This window comes from Furipterus horrens, unplaced genomic scaffold (genome assembly GCF_987537825.1).
Source record: "Furipterus horrens unplaced genomic scaffold, mFurHor1.1.pri manual_scaffold_11, whole genome shotgun sequence".
NCBI lineage: Eukaryota > Metazoa > Chordata > Mammalia > Chiroptera > Furipteridae > Furipterus > Furipterus horrens.
In genome coordinates this window covers 15723960-15747194 of record NW_028327181.1, presented here as the reverse complement: position 1 = coordinate 15747194, position 23235 = coordinate 15723960, and the positions used below count along the sequence as shown (strand labels likewise).

The 23235-nt window shown below is 49.6% G+C and overlaps 1 protein-coding gene across 1 annotated transcript in view; it reads left to right on the top strand.

Moving 5' to 3' along the window:
• Nucleotides 1-1249: 1249 nt before the first annotated feature.
• Nucleotides 1250-23235, top strand: part of TBC1D10A (TBC1 domain family member 10A) — a 31246-nt gene continuing 9260 nt past the window's right edge. The window contains exons 1-2 of the mRNA XM_090290529.1: nt 1250-1590; nt 20224-20323. Of these exons, the coding sequence (XP_090146655.1) occupies nt 1274-1590; nt 20224-20323 (417 nt within the window). The 5' untranslated portion in view covers nt 1250-1273. The remainder of the gene's footprint in view (nt 1591-20223; nt 20324-23235) is intronic.

The window sequence follows — 23235 nt, the reverse complement described above, 5'->3', positions numbered from 1 at the left end:
CCTGCACCTCAGTTTTCTGTAAAATGGGACTAAAAATAGTATCCACCTTGTTGCTAAAAGATTACAAGAGATGGTGGGACCAATGTGGAAAATAGCTTGCCAGTTTCTCAAAAAGTTTAATTGAAGTTACCATGTGACCCGGAAATTTCCACTCCTAGGTATTTAGCGAAGAGAAACAAAACTATTTTCCCACAAAAGTCTGTACCTCAATGTTCATAGCAGCATTATTCAAAATAGCCCAAAAATGGAAACAACCCAAATGACCATCACTGACAAATGGGTGAACAACATGTGGTCTCTTCATACAATGGAATATTATTCAGCCATAAAAAGGAATGAAGTAGTGGTATATGCTAGGGCATAAATGAACCTTGAAAACACTATGCTAAGTGAAATAAGCCAAACACAAAGGCCACATATCATATCGTCCCATTTATATGGGATGTCCAGAAAAGGCAAATCTACAGAGGCGGAAAGCAGACTAGTGATTGCCAGGTACTGGGGGAGGAAGACTGGGGAGTGACTGCTAATGGATAGGGATTTCTTTTTGGAGTGATGAAAATGTTTTAAAATTAGATTATGGTGATGGTTGTACAGCTACATAAATAGGCTTAAAAACATTGAGTTATACACTTTAAACAGATGCTTTTTACGGTATATTGATTATATCTCAAAGCTGTTGGGGGAAGAAATTTACAAGAGAAAGGAGGTAGAATTTAGGGCAGTGCATGGCCCAATAAACGTTGGTTATCATCTTTATTAATTAGGTCTCCCACGAGCTAACTTAAAGCCCCAGAAGCAGTGAGCAAGGCGAAGGGCTGTCGCACTTCTAGCTCCACCTGGGTCTTCAAGCCACTGTGTCCCTGGCTAGTCCCCGAACCCATCCTGAATCTCCGCAGAGCTCATAAATGAATGGAAGAAATAATCCTCACCCACGTCCTGGGGTCTCGCGAGGAGCCAGGGCTCGGGAGGAAAATGCAGGAACTTTGGCGGACGCTTTCCACCTCTGCCTGCGCTGCATTACAGGCAACAGGCCCGGCTCCGGCCAACCCGGAAAGACCAGAAGAGCGCTTTCAGGTAAGCTCTCTTGATTGGCAGCCAAAGCGGGAAGGGCTCTGGGTGACGGCTGCCCCGCCTCCTCCTGTCGGGCCTGTTGGCGCCATCCTGGGGAAGGTGGGAGGGCCCCGAGGTTCGCGTCACCCATTGGGCGTGGTGGGGGAAGAGAGAGAGCTCCGGGGGACCAAGTGCCCCGCCCTTGGCCTTGAGGCAGCCAATGGACGCAGTGAGTGGGCGGGGCGTCGGCGGCGTCGGTAGCTGGGCGGCTGAAGCGGCTGAGGTGGCTGAGGTGGCCGCTGGGGCTGAGGCGGCGGGCGCGGCCGGGATGGCGAAGAGCCCTGGAGAGAACGGGCCGCGCTCGCCCGCGGCTGGAGGGAGCCTGTCGGGGACCCGGGAGAGCCTGATCCCGGGCCCAGATGCTGCAGCCACCGATGAGCTCAGTTCTCTCGGTTCCGACTCAGAGGCCAACGGCTTCGCTGAGCGCCGCATCGACAAGTTCGGCTTCATCGTGGGTTCGCAGGGCGCCGAGGGCGCGTGAGTAGCACCGGCGCTCGCGGCCGCGGGCCGGAGGTCGGGGGGCGGGCGCGGGACCCGGGTGGAAGGCGGCCCTCAACGCGGACAGAGCGCCCTCAGGACAGACCGACATGTCACCCTCCCAACCAGGAACAGCCTACTCCTCTTCCCTACCCCACCCCCACCATCCCTCTAGGAAGATTGACCCGCCCCACACCCGGGAGCCTACTTGCAACCGAGGGACCAACAAGCTAATCCCACTTCCCTCGCTCTGTCCCCACCCTCCCGACACACCTCCCACCTCCCGCCCCCCACAAATGGCCGACAATGCCCTCCTCCCAACTTCAGGACGGACACTTGTCCCAACATCACTGCTGCCACCTCGCCTTAGGGCTAACTGACTTTACCACCCACTGGCAGGCTCACAGATGACTGCCCCTCCCCCAACAGACATATTTTCTGTACCCCCCCCCCCAAGACCCATAGGCACCCTTGTCTCACAACCTCACATCCCCCTCACCAGGGGAACGCGTGGGCAGGATTCAAAGGGACAGACTGCCCTGCCCCCATCTCCCTCCAGAACAGAAACAAAGACCTCTGGATGGACTGACATCGATCAGTTCCACCCTGGGACAGACAGCCCCTTCCCTTCATAGAAGGGTCTGAGTGTGCGCCCGTTCCCGTTCAGAGGCAGATTTTCCCCTGTCACCGGCAACAAGTGGGAAGAAAACCCCCTCTCCCGGGACCCACAGGGTGCCAGTGCCTCACCTCCAGGACAGACTGTCGGCTGTCTGTGTGTGTGTGTGCTGGGGAAACGTGCACCTCCTCTTAAAGCACGGACTTGGGGCGAGCAGACAGAGAGGCAGCAGGATCCAGTCCTCTACCCCGGGAGCACCCAGGCACCCCAGCTGTGAGGCGGTGGAGCACCACCTTCCCCCAGGCTAGGTAAATGGGGCGGCCACACTCGGCTCCGCAGAACCCCCCAGAGCCCGGTCATCAGAGAGATCCCGTGTGTAGGCTGGCCGTCTCCGTAGGGAAGATGGACTCTGAGACCCCATCCTCATCCCAGCTGTCCTGTCACGTGGGACCCGTGTTCTGCACAGAACTGACAAGCCGCCCTTGTGATGTGCCTTCCTTTCAACCGAGAGAGCCCCGTATACAGTCACCTGTGGGAGCCTATAGCATGGCTGAGGACCATGGCCCTGCTCCAGAGGGTCCTCCTCCTTCCCTGACCAGTTGTGACTGCCCAAGGCTCCTGCACCCCACACAAGCAGCCCCATCAAGGTCACTTCCGGGGTTTTCCCCAGTCCAAAAGCTTCATATTCACCAGGCCTCCTTCTCCTTTGGAGAAACGCTGGCCCCTCCCCTAAGGAGACTTCTGTCCTACCCACTGGATCTGTCTCCTCCAACCTCTCCCCATTTGCTCACAACAGGCTAAGCCTAGTCCAGCCCAGGACTCACAGAGCACCCCTTATTCTGAATCCTCATCCTTATTTGAAGCTTTGTCACAGTTCCCTAGGGATTAGTTTGTGAGAATCCAAAGGGTATTTAAGGTATATTTTTGAATTGAGGATCTGTCACCAGGGACCAGGGCCCTGGGAGGGATGGGGTCTTGAGAAATAGGAAAGGAGTTTCCAGTTGTATTTGTGGGTTCTTGACAGGAAGAGCTCAGATTTGCTGGTGAATTCTAGGAGATAAGAATTCCTACTACATGTTTATCAGGCCATTCACCAGATCTCAGGGCACAGAGCAGTGTGATATAGTGGGAAAAGGCCAGGCTTAGGAAGAACTCAGACCTGCTGGCTGTGTGACCTTGGGCAAGATCCTGAGCCTCCGAGCCTTTTATTCACTGTAAAGGGCAACAGTAACATCTACTCCCAAGATTATTGTGGGGATTAAATGAGATTAGGTATGTGAAGGTTCCTAGCACAGTGCCTGGCACAAGTAGTGGCCCAGGAAATACTAGTTTTCTTTCTTTTCCTTCTAAGGATCTGAAAATTGAGGAGAAAAACGAGGACATACCTCTGGTATTTTTGGATAGAGAGAGGCCCCAGTGGGAACTCCTCCCTTTGGCTGTAGTCCCCAATCAGGCCACCAGACATCTGTGTTCCCCACCCTCCAACCACAAACCCAGACTTTGCAGACACCCTTTGCATCACTGGTGTCTGTAGGCCTGGGGCTGAGGTGGGATCCCATGGCCCCTTCTCTCGCCCTGCCTCACTTTCTTGACCCTGTTGGTCAAACTAAAATCTCTGGTGTCTGAAAGCTTTGATGTTCCCTGCTTTGTTTATATTGTGGTTCCAGAAAACCAAAAGTAAGTCCCTGCCTACAGCCATAAGAGGGGAAGTTATGGGAAGTTTCAGGGTGACCGCCCTGAACCCAGTCTCGTGGTTGAGGGCTAGGAGTCCATGTGCTATCCCAGAGAAGTGAAACATTAGCACTGATGGCTGCAGTGGAGATGGCGGGAACTCTGGCTCCAGATTAAAGGTCCATTTCAGCCATCCTCGACCAAAGGTTGTCTCAAGAGGGTCAGTTTTGGCTGTTTCCAGGGGCTGGGGGGATGGGGAAGAAAGCAGGTCAGAGGCTATCCTGCTCAGGTGACTGGCATGAATAGATGTTAACATCATAGGCTGTTTGAACTGGATGGGATCTTAAGACTGATCAGCTTAGCCCTTACTTATTATATAGGTGAGGAAACCGAGGCCCAGAGAGGATAATAACTTGCCTAAGATCACACAACATCTTAGTAGCAGAACCAGGACTTGAATCCAAAGTTTCTGCATCCCAGATCAGGACAGTTTTAACTGACTTCACCGTCCATTAATATGGCCTGTGGTCCTAGCAGAAAATCAGGTGCCGGACAGGTAGAATGTCAGGTTCCTAGCAGGAACCTGCCTGTCCTCTCATTCTCTGGCTCAGCTCAGCACTTCTGACTCCCTTAGCAGTGCAGGAGGCTGACAGTGACAGCTAAGTCAAGATTAGAGTGTGTTGTCATTACCAGTTCATTAGACTGATCATTTTAGGGCTGGCAGCAGACTTACTCACCTTTTCTCCTCAGGCCTGCAGCAAAGTAAATGCTCAGTTAATGTTTATTTATTGAATGACATTTACTGACAGACATTTCAAATCAGAAAGCTGAAAGTGACCTTAGAGATGGCCATCATCATACAGGTTAGGAAACTGAGGCCTGAGAGAAGTGATTAGCTTTACCTTTTCAGCCTGTTAGTAGCAACATCAGGAATTGAACCCAGAACTCTTCAGTCCTAGCCCCAGGCCTTTTCTACTTTTTCACCTTGTCTACTTCACCTTGTCTTGTCATTTGAATCTACTCTGCAGGGACTCTTTGGTGGAACTACCTGCTCTTGAGCAATAGCCAGTAAGTGGGAAAGGCAAGAAAGCAGCCAGCCAGCAAAGGGCCCTGTGGGTGGCATAGACACAGACAGGAGCTGGCAGCATTGGTTCTTTTGGCTTGGCTGGGAACTGAGCTGGTGGTTGAAGCCCAGGAAGGACCAGAGGGGGGGGAAAGTGTTGTCAGCAGGAGGGGGGGGGAGTAGTAATGTCAGCATTTCTATAACTTGGGGGCTAGGAAGAGCAGACCTTTTTTTGAGGGGTGGGGCTTTTTGCAGCATAGAGGAGGGAAAGAAAGATACAGATACCAGGTCTCCTGGCCTGAGCGATGTGGGTCCCTGGTTTCCCTCTCCTTTTCCCATGTGATTGCCAAGACTGGCCTCCTGAGGGTGGAGCTTCCCACCCAGCTTCAGTCTGCTCAGTGCAGCAGGCCAGATGAGGTGAGGAGCTATGCTCTCTGGGATCCCGTGGGTGTTGGCTTCCTGTTAGGGGAGAGTGGGATCTGAATTGGGCCCAGGGAGAAACATCTGGAACAGTAGTATTGTCTTCTGCTGATTCAGGTCTCCTTTCCCCTGGGCCCTCCAGTACTCCTAACCAACTGTGGCAGTCCTGTGACTTTGTAAATTATAGAATTGGCTTAATTGGCATCATTATAGTTTGCTCTGTGCCAGTTTTTGTTGGGGTATGGCCAAGGCCCTCCTGGCAGGCCAGAGCCTGCCTCCCTGCCTTCCTATTACCTTCTCCACTTTATAAGCTCAGAGCATCCTATTTTCTTGAATTGTTATAGTTCCCAAGAATGCATGGAGCTGGCAATAGAATGGTCCCTGGGTGGCCCATCTGGAAGGAGGCAGCTGCACATGTGGGGCCCTAGTCTGTGACTCTAGACCACAGGCCCTCCATTTTCTCTCCTCTTTGTCTTCCTCCAGCCTCAAAGGAAAATCCAGTTTGGTGACCCTGTGAGTGTTCTAGAGCCTCAGACAAGACTTCACTTGGTGAAGGAAGGGGCCAGTGCACCAGCTGCTTGCCCTGGGAAGGTGCCTGTGTGTCCGCCTGTTAGGAAATCCTAAGCTGTGGGAAAGAGATAAGGTAGTGGGGCCTGCTTGATGTTTTGTCCTCCTAGCATCTGTGTCTGAAACAGGACCTCTATTAAAGAGCCAGTGAGGCCTGGCTCTGGTCCAGCCACCTAATCTGTTTACACTAAGGTGGAGGAAAGAAAGTGCTCTGTGCTCCTTCCTCGCACAAGCTCTGGAGTCCGGCTGTCTTTATGACCTTGGACATGTTGCTTCACTTTTCTGAGCCTGTTTCTCACTGAAAGGGCTATGATAATACTGATTTTGCAGGGGTTTTGTGACGTTTAAATGACTTGATGTTTGAAAAGAGCCTGGCTCTTAGTAGGTGTCCAATGAATGTTCTTACCCCTCTTAAAGACTGGAATAGCTAGTGGTCTTGTCTTTTCATTTTCTACTTTCCATCTCTGGTTCTGATGATGAGTGTTAGTGAGACCCATCCCCTGTGGGCAGGGGTTAGTCCTAACCAATGTGAACCCTCACTTTTTTCTGAAAGAGGCGCACTATCCCCTTTCTGTAGATGAGCATTCTAAAGATTGGAAAAGAAAGTGCCCGAAGTTTGCCAGCTAGAAAATGGCAGAACTGGGACTAGAACCTGTTTCTCAATGCTGAATTTAGTGACTAAGCTTTGCTAAGGTGGCAGCAGGCAGGGTGCCAGGTGCTTGCCAGACTGTGAGACCCTCCACACCCAGAGTATGAGTTAGCAGGAACCTGGCCACCTCCCCATTCCAGTGTGGAGGGCAAGGCAGGTCTCAATACAACGAAAGTCCATGGACAGCTAAGTCAGAGAAGGCCTGGTGGAAAAAGATCCTTGGAGAGGCCTTGGAAGCATGTCCATATTAGGCTTGGTCTAGCCCTCCCATAGCCAGAGTCCATACTGCATTGCTCTTGATCCTAAACTACTGCATAATGGCCATCTGACCTTGATATCCAGCCTGTAACTTTTGGAAGAAGTCCTTCTGTGTAGGTAAGGGAGGGATTATGCTTTGTGTACAGGTGAGGAACCCAAGGCCTGAAGAAGCCTCATAATCAGGTAACAATGGAGCCAGATTAGGGGGAGATTCCAGATCTTCTGACTCAGCACATTGCTACTCCAGCTATATGGCACTGCCTGTTCTCTTCTTCACTTCAAGCCAATTGAGCCTCTAGGCCAGGATGCATTGACCACCAGAAAAGCACCCTGCCATCATCTACCCATTGTCAGTGCCCTAGCCGATCACTTTCTTTAGCCTTCAGGCACCACACCTGAGGGGGAGGAGGCCTCCTCTAGTTGATTTGTCTGCCCCTGGCAAATCTGCTATTTTGAGCCCAGGGACCCTCCCTGGGAGAAAACTATCCTGGTTGCTCCACTGGCAAACCAACACTCCTGATGCTTTATGTGCTTAGAAGCCTCCTATCCAGGATTTCAGGACAGCTGCCTACTTTAACTTTCTTTATTTCATCTTTCTCTTTCCCTTCTTTATCTCACCCCATTATACTCCATTCTATGCCCTCTTCAGCTTCTTAGAGGCTGTCATAGTTAGCTCTTCACTGTTCTTTAGGTAGGGCAATAGCAGACTCAGGAGCCTGAGAGAAAGCCAGGTTACTTTTGCTAGCTTATCCATCTTAGCAGTGGGCTTATTTACAAAACATTTATTGAGTGCCTACTCTATCAGCCCCTGTGATTAGGACAAGGGATACAGAACTGAACAAGACATCTATCTGTGTCTTGTTGCCCTCAAGGGGTTCACAGGCTTGTTGGAAAGTGAACCACACACAAATCATTATAATGTTGAGCAATAAAGGCTGTAATTGAGGTGTGTGGTTGCTTTGGGAATTTAGAGGAAGACAGCCAGCTCCACATGTAGGGCTCATAAAAAAAGAAGTGGTATTTGATCCAGGCCTCAGAAGGAGCAAAGGACAGTATTCCACTGGCTGGGAGGGAACCATACACAAAGTACCTTGAGAAGCCAGCTGTTTGAGAAATGTGGTATGCAAAGATGACAAGAACAGGAAGCAGGAGGATCATGGAAGGCAAGGGGAGGCTAGGAAAGTAGGTTGGGCAGACCATGCCTAGCCTCGAATGTCAGGCTGAGGCCTGTGTTTCATTAAGGTCAGACTGGTGCTGGCGTGGAAGATGGCAGTAAAACTAGTTGGGAGAGTTTGGGACAGCCCAAAGGGGCTATGGAGAGGTGTGGAAGAGGGCTGGAGCTATGAGAATGAAGAGACCAGCAAACCAACAGGGCTTGGTGCCTGACTCGTTATTTGGACTGATAGGAAGTTGGGAAGACTTTGGATGACAGGCTGAAGTGGCCCTGGACTCTCACAGAACCCATCATGGGGCCATTTGGCCACAGGAAGGGAAGGGCCATTGTGACTGTCCTGTAGTGGACAGCAGGCTGATATTGACTCTTCTTTGTCACAGCCCTGGGCTCCCCAAGGTGCCTTGCATAGCTGGCATGCCCAGGGCACATCAGGGGGTTCTTTGTCTCTCTCCAGTAGGAGAGTGGGTTAGCTGGCCTGCTTGGGAGAGGGTGGGGTGAATGGTACTGAGCTTTGTGGTCTCTGCCCAGTAAACATTGATTGGCAAGAAAGGCTAGAAGGGGAGAGGAGTAAGGTCTAAGGGCATGGAAACCTACCTTAGGGCAGTGTGTGGCTAGAGAGGGTAGGTTTGGGGTTTGGGCACAGCATTAGCTGATGAAGGGCAGGCAGATGATAACTGAAGGCTGGCTTGACCTCACATTGAGTCATTATTGTGTTCCTGTAGCTGGTGTCTCAGCTGGGATGGGTAGGAGAAAGTCCAGTGCCTATGAGAAGGTGAGCCCTTTAGCACTTAGGAGACCAACCAGCCGTTTCTCAGAGTTGAGAGATTCTGGCTGGAAATATGGATTTAGGCTAAGTATTTGGGAAAGGGCCCTGTCAGCTCTACCACTGACCTTTGTGGTGTGTAACTTAGGCACGTCCCCTCACCTGACCATGGTGCTAAGGCTCCCCGTTTTACATTTAGCACTTACTATATGTGCAACCATGTGCTTGGCTCAGGGGATACAGTCCTTGTCCTGTCCTCCCAGAACTTCCAGCCTAGCAGGGATGTCAGACATTCAACATATATAATAGTTAAAGCCGTGGCCTCTGTATAAAAGAACTGTGAGGCTCAAATGAGATAACTAGATTAGGAGCAAGTGTAAACAGAATTCTGAACAGGGGTCAGGAGACCTGAGTCCAGGGCCTCATTGGGCCCCTTGTTTGCTGTGTGACTTGGAGAGACTGGCTTAATCTTTCTAAGTTTCAGTTTCCCCCAGATGCAAACTAAGGCAGTTTTAATGGGATGATGTTGAAGAGTTTGTCTACTTCTAACATTCTGAAACTGACCTTGGAGTATATGAAAAGTGCTTTGAGAAGTTTTTTATGAGGTACTAAACAAGTACAAGGAGTTGTCACGACACAGCTTACAGAGGCCAATGCTTCTAGCATATTCTATTCCTCTTGTGAAAGGATATCTCCTTGTGTGTAGGACCAGTGGCCCTCATGTTTTTAGGAGTGTAATCAAATCAAAGGATGCTTTGATTTGTCTCGCTCTTTGGTCTGCAAAGTGCTTTCATTCTCATTGCCTCGCAGTAATTCTTATAGGGGCAATGGGATATCACTAGGGTAAGTTTTATTTTACCCTCCTTGTAGACAAGAAGACTGAGGCTGAGCAAATGACGGAACAGGGCCTGGAACCAAAGACTCCTCCTTCCCAGTTTTTCATTTTACCAAAGCTGGTGGCCACCTGTGGCCTCTCTACCCCTTCCCTATCCCAGCCTTAAGACTTTAGCTCAGCCCCAAGTATCTATTCTTCTCCTAGTAGGCTTCTCAAGTTGTTTTTTGTTGTTTAGTTATTATGATGAATGGCACACTTCCTGCCCCGGTTCTCCACACACAGCTGCTCACATGTACCCCAAGACAAGGCAGAAGCAGGTGGGTAGTGAGGAGGCCTAGAAACAGTGTGGAGAATGCTTGTTCCTCCTCAGCGCACTCTTTGCTCTGGACTCTGTGTCCAGAAGTGATCCTTCTTGGATAGCTACTTTTGGAGGATGCTGCTTTTTTCCCTTCCCTCCCTGTCTTGGTTTCACAAAAAAGAACCTAAATTTGGGTCTAGGAGATCCTGGGTTCAAGACTTCAGCAGACCTGGCTCCGTGTCCTGGCTCTGTCACTTTCTCTGAGTCTATAAATGGGCCATGTGGTGGCATTGAGAGAAGGGAGTGTTATGAGGATTGAAGGAGGCAACGTTGGTAAAGCGTAGCGTCTGCCACAAAGTAAGGGATCCAGGGTACATAGCAGCTCTTAAATTTGAGACTGAAATATACTCTGAGTTTCACTTCAGGTCTTTGGCATAATGGTGAGAGAACAAGGCAGCATAAGTATGAAGATACAGATTGCCTCACGTGCTCTGCTGCCTGCTCACCCTTGGGCCTTGAGGGCAAGGCAGGAGCCAGTACCACTCAGTTTGTGGTCTGGCGCTTTCTGGCCTGCCAGGGCAGGTTGGGAATCCCCTCTCCCCCATCAGTTCCTCATTGAGTCATTTGGAACAGAGTCTTCAGGTGACCCTGACTCTGAAGGCCCTGATCTTTCCTTTCCTTGGCCTATGAAGATAAAGCAGAAGTGAGAACAGAGGTAGGTCTTCTGAAAGATTCAGATCAAAGCATGCAGCCATAGGACTGCTTGGGGCCTATGCCCTCCTGGGTTGTGGCAGTCACTTGTGGAAGGAGTCAGAGTTTACTTCATAATTACCCTGACCCTCCTGTGTTTTTTGTAGACTTTCATCCAGGCCCTCCTGTCCTGCCTCTGAGTGCCCCCTTCTATCCCCCCAGCATAGTCACATGGTAACACCATTTCACATAAGAGCCTTCGTGGTAGACCAGACTTTCACTGACACCGCCTCATTGAATTCCATGAGACGTACTTATCACTATAATCCCCATTTTACAAGGGCAGACACCAAACTCCAGGAAGGTAAAATGAGTTGCCAAGCATCACACAGTTTATGACTCTAAACCCACTAAGCTCCAAGCTCCCTGGGAGCAGGGCTTGTGTACACCCAGCCTGGTGGACAGCACTTATTTCTGGAGTTGAGTGACAGAGCAGGAGCAGAGCAGGGCCTGGATTCACCTCCTAGAACTGTCTTCTGCTCACCCTGGACCTTGGATAGTTACTGACTGGCTGAAAACCTGAGTTTCTTCATCTGCAAAAGGGGAGTGATAATTAGAGGACCTATTTCATGGGCTTATTGTGAGGATTAAATGAAATAGTGTAAATTAAGTGTTGAGCACCATGTCTGGTACAGAGCAAGTGCCTGATAAGTATTATAAACAGACCTTCAGTTACGTTAATTGAATATTAGAATTATAATGTTGTAAAAGGCCATCCTCAAGCACATCTGTGCTCAGCCCTGTGCTGGGCTTCAAGGAAGTTCCAGAGCTGGTGTCAGGGCAGAGGGGAAGTGCCCTTTATCATGCACTGTCTGCTTTACTCACCCGATCTTTTTTTCCCCTCATTTTTTCATTGTTGTTCTATTACAGTTGTCCCATCTTTCCCCCACAGCTCTCCCCTGCCCCAGCCCCCTGTCCCCTCTCCCACAGTCTGCTCACCAGATCTTAAGGTAGAGGACAGTATTCCCATCTCCCTGAGGAGAAAACTGAAATTCAGAGTGCCCAAGGTCACAAAGCTAATGAATCTGTCAACACAGAACCAGCTAGGTACCAGATTCTGCTCTAGGCCCAGGACACACTGCAGAGAAAGAGAGCAGAACCGCTGCTCTCCAGGGACAGCTTTGTAGATTGCTGCCTCAGCAGAGTAGACAGTCGGGTGGAGAAGCCTTACCTGCTCTACTGGACTGCTCACATTCCCGAAACAAGCCAGGCCTTTCTCTATTAACCTGTGCTTGCTCATACTGGGTCTTGCACCTGGTGTGCCCTTTCCCCTCTCTCAACCTGGCCACTTCCTGTCACCCTTCAAAAACCATCTCAAAAGTCAGCTCCCCCTTGAAGCTTTCCTTAAATAATCTGCTTCCTCCCTGGAGGATTCTTGCAGTCTCCTAGCACCTTCTACCCTTCTACATGCTTCTGCAATAGCACTTCTGTGTGTGCTAGTTATTTACTCATCCATCTGTTTCTTCTGCCAGCTTGACCTCCTCAAGGGCAGGGAGTGTATTTTCTCATTTTTTGTAAATTCAGGGCCTGAAACACAGCCTCTAGAGAGATGTGTATGGAATATAATGAGGTGCTGATTGTGTTCTCTCCCTGGAGTAGTTAAGAAAGGCTTTGTAGGGATGAGAGGAAGTTCTGAATGAGGCCTCGGAAGATATGGAGGACTGAATAATAGTGGGTTAGGTGTGAGGGAGAGCAGCTCAGAGAGAGGGCTACCTAGAGATAGGAATGGGGGGTAAAGGGATGTTTAAAGGGACCGGGAGTAGCCTGAGATTTCTGCTGGACAAGGAAGGCAGTAGGGGGCCTTGAAGGAGTCTGGCAGAAGAAGGACCTTATGTAAGCAGTGAATCGAGACTCATTTGGTAAGATATATCAGTTTGATCTAGCAGTTTGGTAAGGATGCGTAAGGGGGCCTTACATGAGTCAGGGTGGCTGCGGGTGCCCACAGTGAGATTGCAATCTGACGACCCAGTTGCCAGATGGGGAATTTCAAACATTACTCGTCCTGGTGGGGTGGGGGCTTATGGAAGGGATGTTTTTGATGGAAATAGTCTCTGTACCTTTCTACAGTTGTCAAGGGGAGTTGCCCTGGGGGTTTCTGCCATGGTCAATGCCTTTCCCGAGCTCAGCGAGAGCCAGCAAGGCTGGTGCCTAAAGGAATCATTTCTTCCATCTGAATCTCGGGGTGTGAGAGTGGGTGGTTGAAGGTGAGCAGCGTGGAGAGCTGGGCAGAGGCCCAGGGCACTGAGGCCAGTGAAGGGTGGAGAGAACCTGTTTACAACTGTGCACTGACCCAGGGCTGGAAGGAGCAAAGCCAAGGAGTTCTGTATGGGAAAGGGAGGCAGGCCCAGAACTACCTTGCATTGGGAGTGAGGGGAATGAAGCAAGCCAGACTCTTTCCCAGACAGGGAGCATGGACGCTGCCCTACTCCAAGCCAGGGGGCTGGCAGGCTTCAGGAGGGAGCACCAGGCTGCTACTGACCAAGTCTTCCTTTTCCACACTGACTCAGTGTGGTCTTGGGCAGATCACTTATCTGGGCTACAAGCTTCCCTGGCTGTCTGGGAAGGGGGTAGACTCACTGGGTGATCTCACAGGCTTCCCAGCCCTCACCATGGCTATTTGCATACCACCAACGCACCCTCTCTTGCATTCCAGTTTCCTGTCATCGGTTATTATGGTACTGACTTAAGAACTATTTATACTTTCAGTCATTACCACCTCTTAGGTTAATGAACTCCAGAAGTTGTTGCCCATTGTGCAAAGTAGGTCAGCTTTTTGTTTATTCTCACTTCTTTTTTAGCTCCAAGTGGGAGAGGGGAGCTCCGCTACCCGGTTGTCCCTGGATCTATTATTGGCCATGTTCTCTCTCAATTTTCCACATATTCATGTTACTCACTCCTGCCCTTCTCAGCACAGAGGGAAGTGGCTCTCTACTGAGTGGTGAAGAGGAGGGAAGGGAATGTGACAGGTATTGAGGCGGTGCTACATGTGGGGCACTTTCTCTCTATTGGGTAGCTTAGTGCTCAAGCAGCAGCTTCTACTTCTAGGCTGTGTAACTTTGGGCAGCATATTCAACCATGCTGAGTTTTAGTTTTCTTCTCTATTATATGGAGATTACAAAAGCTACTTCCTTGGGGAATTGTGTGCCTATGTATGCTTGGCAGAGCTACTACACGGCCAGTGCTGGAAATGTGTCAGCCCTTACCGTCTCGTGTGATTTTTACCACTGCCTTCTGAGGAGGTGGCCTTGCCTCCATATTACTGGGGGGCGTGGGGGGGGGGTCGGAGGCTCAGAGAGTGGGGCATCCTGTCCTTTTCATGCACTCATAAAGTGGTTGAGCTGGGATCAGGAGCCAGGAGTTATAGTCTGTGTATCATTAAGTAAATTCCTTAATCTCTCGGGAACTCCATTGCTTTGGGGTCGTCGGCAGCCGTCCGTCTCGAGAGACGATGGTGTAGCTTCTTAAGAGTCTATCTGCACCTGCCGAGAATGGTTGTGCAGTCCGACTCGGGAGTGACACAGTATCTGTCTCCTCCCGTGTTGAATCGACATCTTGCGATGACGCTGGAGTGTCCTCTCCAGTGAAGCTGAAGCTACAGAGCCTGGGCAGGGTGATATGGAGGGTCTGCTGTTGCCCATGCAGCAGACCCCCCCTCTCTTCGCAGCTGAAGGGTCCAAGGGAAAGACGGAGTCAATACAGCTTGGTTTCAGGTGCGCCGCAGGAGTTGCCGGTGTTGACTACAACGTCAAACCGCCTTAGGGACTCCGGCTCCGGATTTTATGTCGGGGTTTACTCCTTTAGCCTTTCCCCTGAAGAGGTATGCTGCAAGGCAGCGGAGGTTTTTTGGAGTCAGAGTTTTCCTTCTCTGATGTGCCCTGAGTGGAAGATCGAACCAGCGACACTTAGCTCGCAGGCCGACGCTCAATCCACTGAGCCAAACCAGCCAGGGGGATTGCTTTGGGGTAAAATGGGGATAATCCTGTCCTGCCGCATGTTTATGTGGCTGTGTATACGGACCAGTCAGATGAGAAAAGGGATGTGACAATGTGAGGTAAGCTGCAGATACGTTATGCGAGCCACCCACGCAGCTGGGCCCTTACACCCATTTATCCCGCATCGCAGCCCTCTAGAATGTGTGTTACGTTCCCACTTAAAGATGAAGTTGAGCCTTAAGGAGGGCAAGTATTTTGCCCATGATCTCTTAGGGAGAGGACCTGCAATGGAAACCTAGGTTGGTAGGCTTCAAAGTCCCAACTCAGGTTACTCTACACCACATCCCACGTGGACTTCCCAGTAGTTAAGATGAGGAGGATCATTCCTGTGGTCTGTGACCTTGGGCTTTATGTTGGGGCTGTGTTTCTCTTCCTTTTGGCTGCTTTGGAGAGTAAAGCTTGGAGGAGGGGCTTAGGCTGGTTTCTTGGGACCAAGGTTTATCTTCCACTGGCGCATAAAGGGGTTATGGGCACAGGGACCATACCTGATTGAGCCTGCCAACCAGAGGGGCTGAGTACGCCTGGGCAGAAAGCGGACAGCTGGAGGGACAAGGGGAGCAAGAATCCCAGCCTGCGGTCTCAGTAGCCTTGGGAAATTGTCTTGTCGCTCTGAGCTCATGGCAGTCTCCAGCCTCACCTTTGTCTCCTGCGCTGCTCTCTCTCAGGAGAGGGTGGCTGGCAAATGACACATTGCCTAGGCTTGCTGTCACTAACTGAGGTTTTCCTTGTAAGCTACATTCATTCAGCATATTGATCTCACTGAGCATTGTTAGGTATGGGCCGGCTACTCAATGAGGCAGTCAGAATACTGGAAGATGGGGGTTAGACTGTCTCTAGGCTTTGGGGGCCAAAGATAGAGCCCTATGGCAGCATCTTTAGAATGGCCTTATTTCCCCACAGCCTTCCCAAGGGAGTCAGAAGAAGCATACGAGTCACTGTGACAGAGGGGAAGCCCTGGTTCAGCCATTTATTAGCTTGTGACTTTGCCCAAGTAATACACGTTCTGATTGTGTCAAGTTTCTCATGGGCCAAATGGAAACAGTAAGTAATCTATGAGGGATCCACTTCACTGGGCTATTAGGGGCACAAATAAAATTGCTATAGACAGCGGTGGCTTGTAGCCCTGAATGCAGTACAGATGAAAGTAATGATGTCATGGGAAAACCAGGCGGGCACCTGTTGAACACCTGTGAGGTGCATGGTGGGAGTCACAGAAGTTCAAGACCCAGTCCAGTTAGGGAGGGATATGCAGAGCAATATGAGCAAGTTGCAGTGTACTCAGTTCAGATTTCATGTCTTGGCTCATTAATGAGTTAGTGATAAAATCAATTTTAGGGGATTGTGATCAGCATTAAAACAAAGAAATATCATAGAATAATATAAAATTGAACTGAAATATCTCAGTGCATTAGTACATGTAAGAGTAAATTGTTTTGCCCTGGCTGGGTTGCTCAGTTGGTTGGAGCATTGTCCCCTGTACACCAGAAGTTTGTGGGTTTGAACTCTAGTCAGGACACATACTTAAGTTTTGGGTTTGAACCCTGGTTGGGGCAAATATGGGAGGCAGCCTGTCAATGTTTCTCTCTCACATCCGTGTTTCTCTCTCTCTCTCCCTATCTCCCTCTCTCTCTCTTTTTCTCCCTTCCTCTCTCTAAAATCAATAAATATATCCTCCAGTGAGGATTTAACCCTTTGAATGCCATGCGTAATTAAAAATTGTATCAACAGGAGAAAAAATTATATCAATATATAACCTGAGGTACAAAAAAAGAGAACAAAACATAAAATACAAATTATTCCATTATTATTTATGCTTATAGCCATCAAAAAAAGAGTCACTGGGAGCGACGCTGGCACTTCTGGGAAAATTTGTCAGCTTTGCTCACAGCAACGTTAGCACTCAAAGGGTTAAAAAGAATAAATTGTTTCATAAAATTAAGTATATAGGTATATATATAAAATCTCAGTGTAAAATGTATTTCTTATTGTGGGTCTCAATTTAAAAACTTTGAGAAACAGTGTTCTAAGTCAGGATGAAAGTCTTAAGGTTGGAAGACAGTCAATGAAATCTAGGCAGGTGGGGAGGCTAAGGGCTTGACCTATAGGGACAGCAGGTTGCAGTGCAAGGTCAGGAGCATGGGCTGTGGAGTCAGGTGGGCCCGGTTTTTAGTTTCAGTTCTGTCACTTACCACTACATGGCCTTGAATGAGGAACTTAACTTCACTAAGTCTTAGATTCTACTTCTGTAAAATAGAGAGAATGATATGGTAGGGTTATTATGAAATATACATGAAATAATGTATGTAAAGCATTTAGAAAGAAATTGTTAAGTAGTAAATAATGTACAAATGATAACTACAATTGCTGCTGTAATAGTTGAAGTTGTGGTTTTTAAGTTATATTGGGCCCTGAAAGGGTTATGGTGATTTGGAGAGGGGAGAAAAAAGGGCATTCCAGGTAGGGGGATGAGTGAGTGACAATGGATAAATAAGCAGTGTGTGTATCTGGCCTGAGAATTGTGCAGTCTTAGAAGGGGTTTTGAGATTATAGGAAAATGTTGGCATCATAAGAGGAAGAAAGTTTTAACAGTAAGAAACTTCAGCAATAGGGAGGCTTCACCTGGCAATAATGAGGCCCCATACCTGGAGGCATTCCAGTAGAGGCTGGGCTGCTAGTGACTATTCTCATTAGGTTCTTTTAGTTGCAGACTCCTTCAGGCCACCTTAATAGGAAAGAGTTTTCTGAAGGGTGAGTGAAGCCTTCAGACCTGAAGCATCCCCCATGGGCCATTTGGTCCCTTAAAGTGGCCATATGGTCAGCTTCCCTATCACTAGAAACTGGCTCATGCTCTCCTTCCGCTATCAGTAGGAAGCCACCTCAGGGCCTCTATCCCATCATGCTATTTGCAGGGACACTCTGACCTCAACTTCATCTCCTGGCTCTTTTCAGGGCATCCTTTAGGGTCACTTCACAATGCAGGCCATCCAATCGTATAGGAAAACTGAGGCTCAGAGAGTGCAAGGGACTTGCCTGCTGTGGAAGGGATTTCTAGGTCAGACAGCAATCTGATCAGATGCCTTCTGAGGTCCTAACTGACTAGACTGAAGGATACGTGAATCTTCTGGTTTTTAAAAATGTTTATTGATTTTAGAGGGAGAGAGAAATAGTGATGTAAGAGAGAAACATCTGCCTCCCATATGCTCCCTGACCAGGAATCAACTCTCCAACCCTTTCAGTGTACAGGACAATAATCTTTCAATTGACATGTACGTTTAAAGTAGTGGTGGATTTTTTTGTATGGTTCTGAGAAGATCTCGCCAAATCAATGGTATAACTTAAAATTAGTAGTGTCTTAGAACCCAGGAAATACGGTCGTTTGTTTTGTACCCAGTTGAAATTCCGGTTTGAGGTTTGATGTTCAGGCTTTGAAACTACCAAAGCTGTTATCTTGCATCAGTTAAAAAAGAAAAAACACTGAACTTGAATGTGTTCCCCCATGTACCTGCATTTGGGAGAATGGGTATCTCTGAGACCCTGCGATCAGATTTTATCAACAAAGACAGACCCACGGGTTGAGATGTCAATGGGCATGTCTTACTTGGGAATTCTTTGAAAACTGGTAATCTCAGGTGAAAGCTGTGCCCTCAAGGAACCTTAGTTTTCTCATCTGCTCAGTGGGCGATTGGATCAGACAGGATCCACATCCAGGGCTGCCAGAACTTGTCGACTCAGTGTGGGCACTCCCTTTCATTTAGTTAACTAGAAGTCTCATCCCCTGACTTGTATAGTTGAATGTTTTGTAGGTAGTACAAGGCAGGATGGCCTGTGATGCATGGTTCTTTGGTTTCAGGTCCCCGTGTGTTTGGGGGTTGCCAGACATGATCTAAAGGTGTGATCTCTGCTTTTCTCCTCTCCAGGAGGGAAAGGGTGTGTCTTCATGCCTTGGTTTTGCCTCTAGGTGGTGAGAGGGTCAGAAGTTCCAGTGGGATGACCAGTGTTAGTCTGTCTAGGCTGACCAGGTTTGCCTCAGGCTGTTGTCCCTCCTCAGCTGTTCGGCTGTGTATTCGCAGGCTTTTGCAGTTCCCCAGATAAATTGCACTGAAGAAGCGGACCTGCCCTTTTGTGTCTCAGAGGCTTCTGCTCTGCCAGGTCCCCGCCCTCTGCTCTTCCAACCAGTAAAAGTCACAGCAGCGCATTTCCTTCCGGTAGAGAGGATCAGAATTGAGGCCTGGGCCAAGCCCTGGCCTCACCATGTCCTGTTCCTGAGAGCCTCCTCCCAGCTGCCTCAATGCCTTTGACCCTGCTCTCCTTTCTGGGAGGTCAGGCAGGACTGAGTTCAGGCTCTTGGCTAGGATCTGACTTGGATTTGAGTCTGGGTTTTTCCACTGATTTGCTGTGTGACTCCAAGCAAGATACCTTCTCTGGGTATCTTACCTCTCAATACTGTCAAGTACTTTTTTAAACAGGGGAAAAAATAAGCACAAAAAAAAATTGTTTTTAAAGATACATAATCCACCACGTTAAAAATAACTTTAAAAAGAAAGAGTATGTATATAGAGAGGTGCACATAGCCATTCTGTTGTTGTTTTACTGGTATTGCTCTGTAGGCTAAATAGTAAAGCATATGTAAATACCCAGCCTACAAATGCTAGTCTCTTCCTTCTCATTGCCCCTCAGTTAGGTGAACTCCTGAATTCCTGGTGACTCACTCTTTAGAGGAAACCCATTCACTTGAAGTACACTCTGGCAAGGCCAGGGATTCCCACCCCAGCCTACCTCAGGTGCTTTGGTGCCCATCTGCCTGCTTGGGGTGGGTCTCGATGCTGAGGTGTTTTTCCCAGCAGCTCTAGTGTGCATTCAGTGCCAGTAGGATGTTAACACCATGAGGCCCAGGACTTTGCTCTGGGCACAGAGTTCCTTCCCCGCAGCATGTGCAGGGGCCCTGGCCTGAGAACAATGCCGACACAGCTGTGATAGCTGCTCAGTTGCAGATGTACAAATACAGGTAGTATTTGATGGGGCTTTGACCTGTGTGTAGGATTTTGATTGGTAGAGACACCTTGGAGCACATCCCAGCAAAGGGACTGGCATGAGTAAAGTTTGAAAGGTGGGAAAGTGCTAGGGTGTAATTGGGGAAACTATGAGTAACTGGTTTTGCTGGAGTGAAGAGGTGAGTATGTTATTCCTGTACTTGTTTGACTAGTTTTTTTCCAGCTCTGCACCTTACACGTAGGCCCTCTGATCAAGACAGATCCAGGATTGCAATGCTTTGCTTTGATGCACAGATAATACGCACTCAGGCCTCTGCCTCAGAAAGACCTTGTGGCCCTTGGCCCCTTGACACATTGTGGGAGTGGGCACTTGAACCTGCTGTTTCTCTGGCCTGTGCCTTTCAGGGAGGGGGCAGAGTTTCCTCTCATCTGTGTTAGGGTGTTCATGAGTTAGCAGCCCCAAAGGGAACGGCAGGGATGGAGGTCAGGGGGAAGAAAGGACGACTAACCAGACTGGTGGCCAGGGCCTAAGCCAAGGCCTTTGCTTCGCTTGGCACCTCTGATCGCCCTGCCCTCTGCTCCATAGGCTGGAGGAAGTCCCCCTGGAGGTGCTGAGGCAGAGGGAGTCCAAGTGGCTGGACATGCTCAACAACTGGGACAAGTGGATGGCCAAGAAGCACAAAAAGGTGAGGGGCTTACCTTTGGGCTTTGAGCTGGGAATTGGAAGCCTGGGGAGAAAGAGAAAGCAGGAGATACTGTATCAGCTTACAGGAGCAGGGGCTTTTCCAACTGCCAGTTGCCGTAGGTGTACCCCATCTACCAGCTCTGAAATGGGAACAGGAGCTGTTTGGAGGGCAGGATCCAGCCTTCACTTGGTTCTCCCACATGATTTCAGACTCATGCAAACTTTGTCCTGGAGTCAAACTTCAAAGCTACTCTTAGCCAAAAGCCCTTATAGGCAGCTTTCCTTTACCCTTCCTTTAGTATTATAAAGTCCTGCTTATCTATCAGGCTAGACTTTATAATACTAGTAATAGCTAACATGTGTCAAACATTTGTCCTGTGCTGGGCACTTGACTTGGATAATCCTTATAACAATCCAGTCAGGTTGGTAGTAGTAGTAGCCCCAATTTACAGACAACATGCAGAATCAAATTTGAACTCAGGTGTCTAAGAATTTTTGTGCATATATTCTTCTGCACCACAATAAGGCAGACTTCTTCACTCTCTAGATTAATTTGATCAGTTTCTTCATGTCTCCTGGCCAAAGAAAAAAGAAAAAAGAATCTCACAGTTTAATAGTCTTTTAAAAACAAAAATACAAGTGGGCCTTTTCTAGTCATCCTATCTTTAAGCACCAACTCTATTGCCCAGTAGGAATGTCCTCGCTCACCTCTCATGAGTGTGTGTTGATGTCCTTGGCCACCGGCAGGGTTCAGTTACTCCCTAGCCTAGTGGAGGCTTGCCCAGAGCCTCACAGCTGGGGTCTCGGCACAGATTCCCAGTGCAGAGAGCAAACCTGCTGGCTCGCTGTCATCTGCTGACACACTGGTGTGGTTCAGGCTGGCACCGCTAGCTGCAGCGCCTAGCAGAAAGCTCAGGATCAAAGGTCAGGTACAGGAATGGGCCCAGCCCCACCGCCTTCCTTTCTTCATGCCCATAGCTAGCTGTGTAACTTTGGGTGAGTCACTTCACCCTTAGCCTCAGTTTCCCTCGTCAAGTGGGAATGACAGTCCTGTTTCAGGGCTCCTATTAGGTGGTGACTGTAAAGCCCTGTGCTCCCAGGAAGAGAGGAGCAGCTAGCTAGGCCTGGGCTCTTTCTTGCTGTTCTATGTGGACTTTAGGGCACTCATTTTTTGCTTATTAGAAAGTCTCTCTCTTCTCTTAAAAGAAATTAGAGACCCCTCTTCCTCAACTGCCTCCATTCTGACTCTGGGGTCTGTTTTCCTGCCTCCTCACCCTGCAGCTCTTATCCTGAGCTTTAGCTCCCTCCCTCTCCACTGTCTATTGTGGTGACTAGTGGTTCTGACCTTTTTGTCGCAGCCTCCCATGCAAATGGGGATTCCAGAGGGGTGCCTTGGGGAGCTCCTCTCAGCAGAGCAACCAGCACCACTTCCTCTTCCCCTTTGCTTCTCTGGCACTGTGGTTAGAGGCTGAGGGCTACCCCTGCCCAGCAGGGGCCACCACAGGAGACTTCACCCCACCCCACCCGGAGGCCCTACCCCTCTGCTCTACGCCCGCCACCTCAGCTGTGCTCACACTGGCCCTGGGAGCTTGTCCTGCCTGGCTGCGCAGGCTTGGGCTTTCCCTGTGGTGAGCAAGTCATGGCACAGGAAGGACAATACCTGTTTCAGGAAGTGTTTCCAGACCCAGCACTTCTGGATTTATCCCGAGTCCCCAGGAGAGCGGCCCTGCCCTGTGGCTGAAATGCTGTTTTCCCTTGTAGGACTCTGCTCAAGCGCTATGAATTCAGCAGGCAGGGTGTGGCCTCACTCAACAGCCTCAGAGACCTCCTTTCCCAAGGCGTTCCCTCAGAGGCTGATAATCCCTTCTGCTTTCCTTACTGATCCCCAGCATTGCCTTCTCCCTAAAGCAGGCGTGTGGAGATTACCTCTGTGCTGAGGAGGATTGCAGAGGCCAGAGCATGAAAGGCTAGCTGAACTCCTGGATTTCACTCCCCAGCCCTGAGCCTGAGTGAGGTCATGGCCTCTTTGAGAACCTTAGTGGACTGAAGGTATTCCTGGGCTCTCCTGGGGCAGGCCACGTATGACAGGGCTGTGATGATGTGGGGGCTGGTTCGGCTGAGCTCGACCTTGAGGGGAGCCTAAAGGGCCTGTGACTCTGGGCCCTACTGGATCCTTTTACCAAAATCTGCCCAGACCAAGTGGCTTCCTTAAGGAGGCCTTTGTCCCACAGCCACCGGAAACTGTTCCCATAGTCTGGGGCAGTTTCCTTCCACTCCCTTACTCTCCCCACTTTGCACACAGTCCCAGAAGCTTAAGTTTGGCTCCTGTGACCAGTCACTCTGCTCTTCCTACTGCCCTCAGCCTCTGCTTGTCCTCTTCCTGGTTCTTGACTCTCTCTGACCCTTGGAAAGTTTTCTCTTGTTTGTGCTGGTCATCAGGAAGCTGAGCTCTCTGTGTTCCCTCCTCTGAGAGTTTGCAATGGGACTGTTTGAGGGGGTTTCCAGGTGAGGGGAAGCTAGGTGTGAGCCCAAACCCTGGGGCTTCTGTGTCAGGCATCCTCCTGGGATGGAGGGGTGGAGAGGAAACCAACATTTATTGAAGACAGACTGCTAGGCATGCCCCCCACCCCCCGCATTCTAATAGAATCCTAGGTATTAGCATACTGATCTTATTCTTAATGAAAAGTGCTTGGCTCAGTGTTGGATGCAAACCCACATCCAGGTGCTCTCCCTACTGTCCTGAGCTCCCATCTTCTTCATCCTCAGCCAGGCTGCTTAGTATAGGGGTTGAGGGGAGTGTCAATCCCCCCACCCCCATTCTCACCCTTTTTGACCCTTAGCTTTGAAATCAAGGAGGACAATCAGGGCAGCTGCCTCAGAGCCTCATTCAGTCCCAAGCCCAGGGGGAGCTTG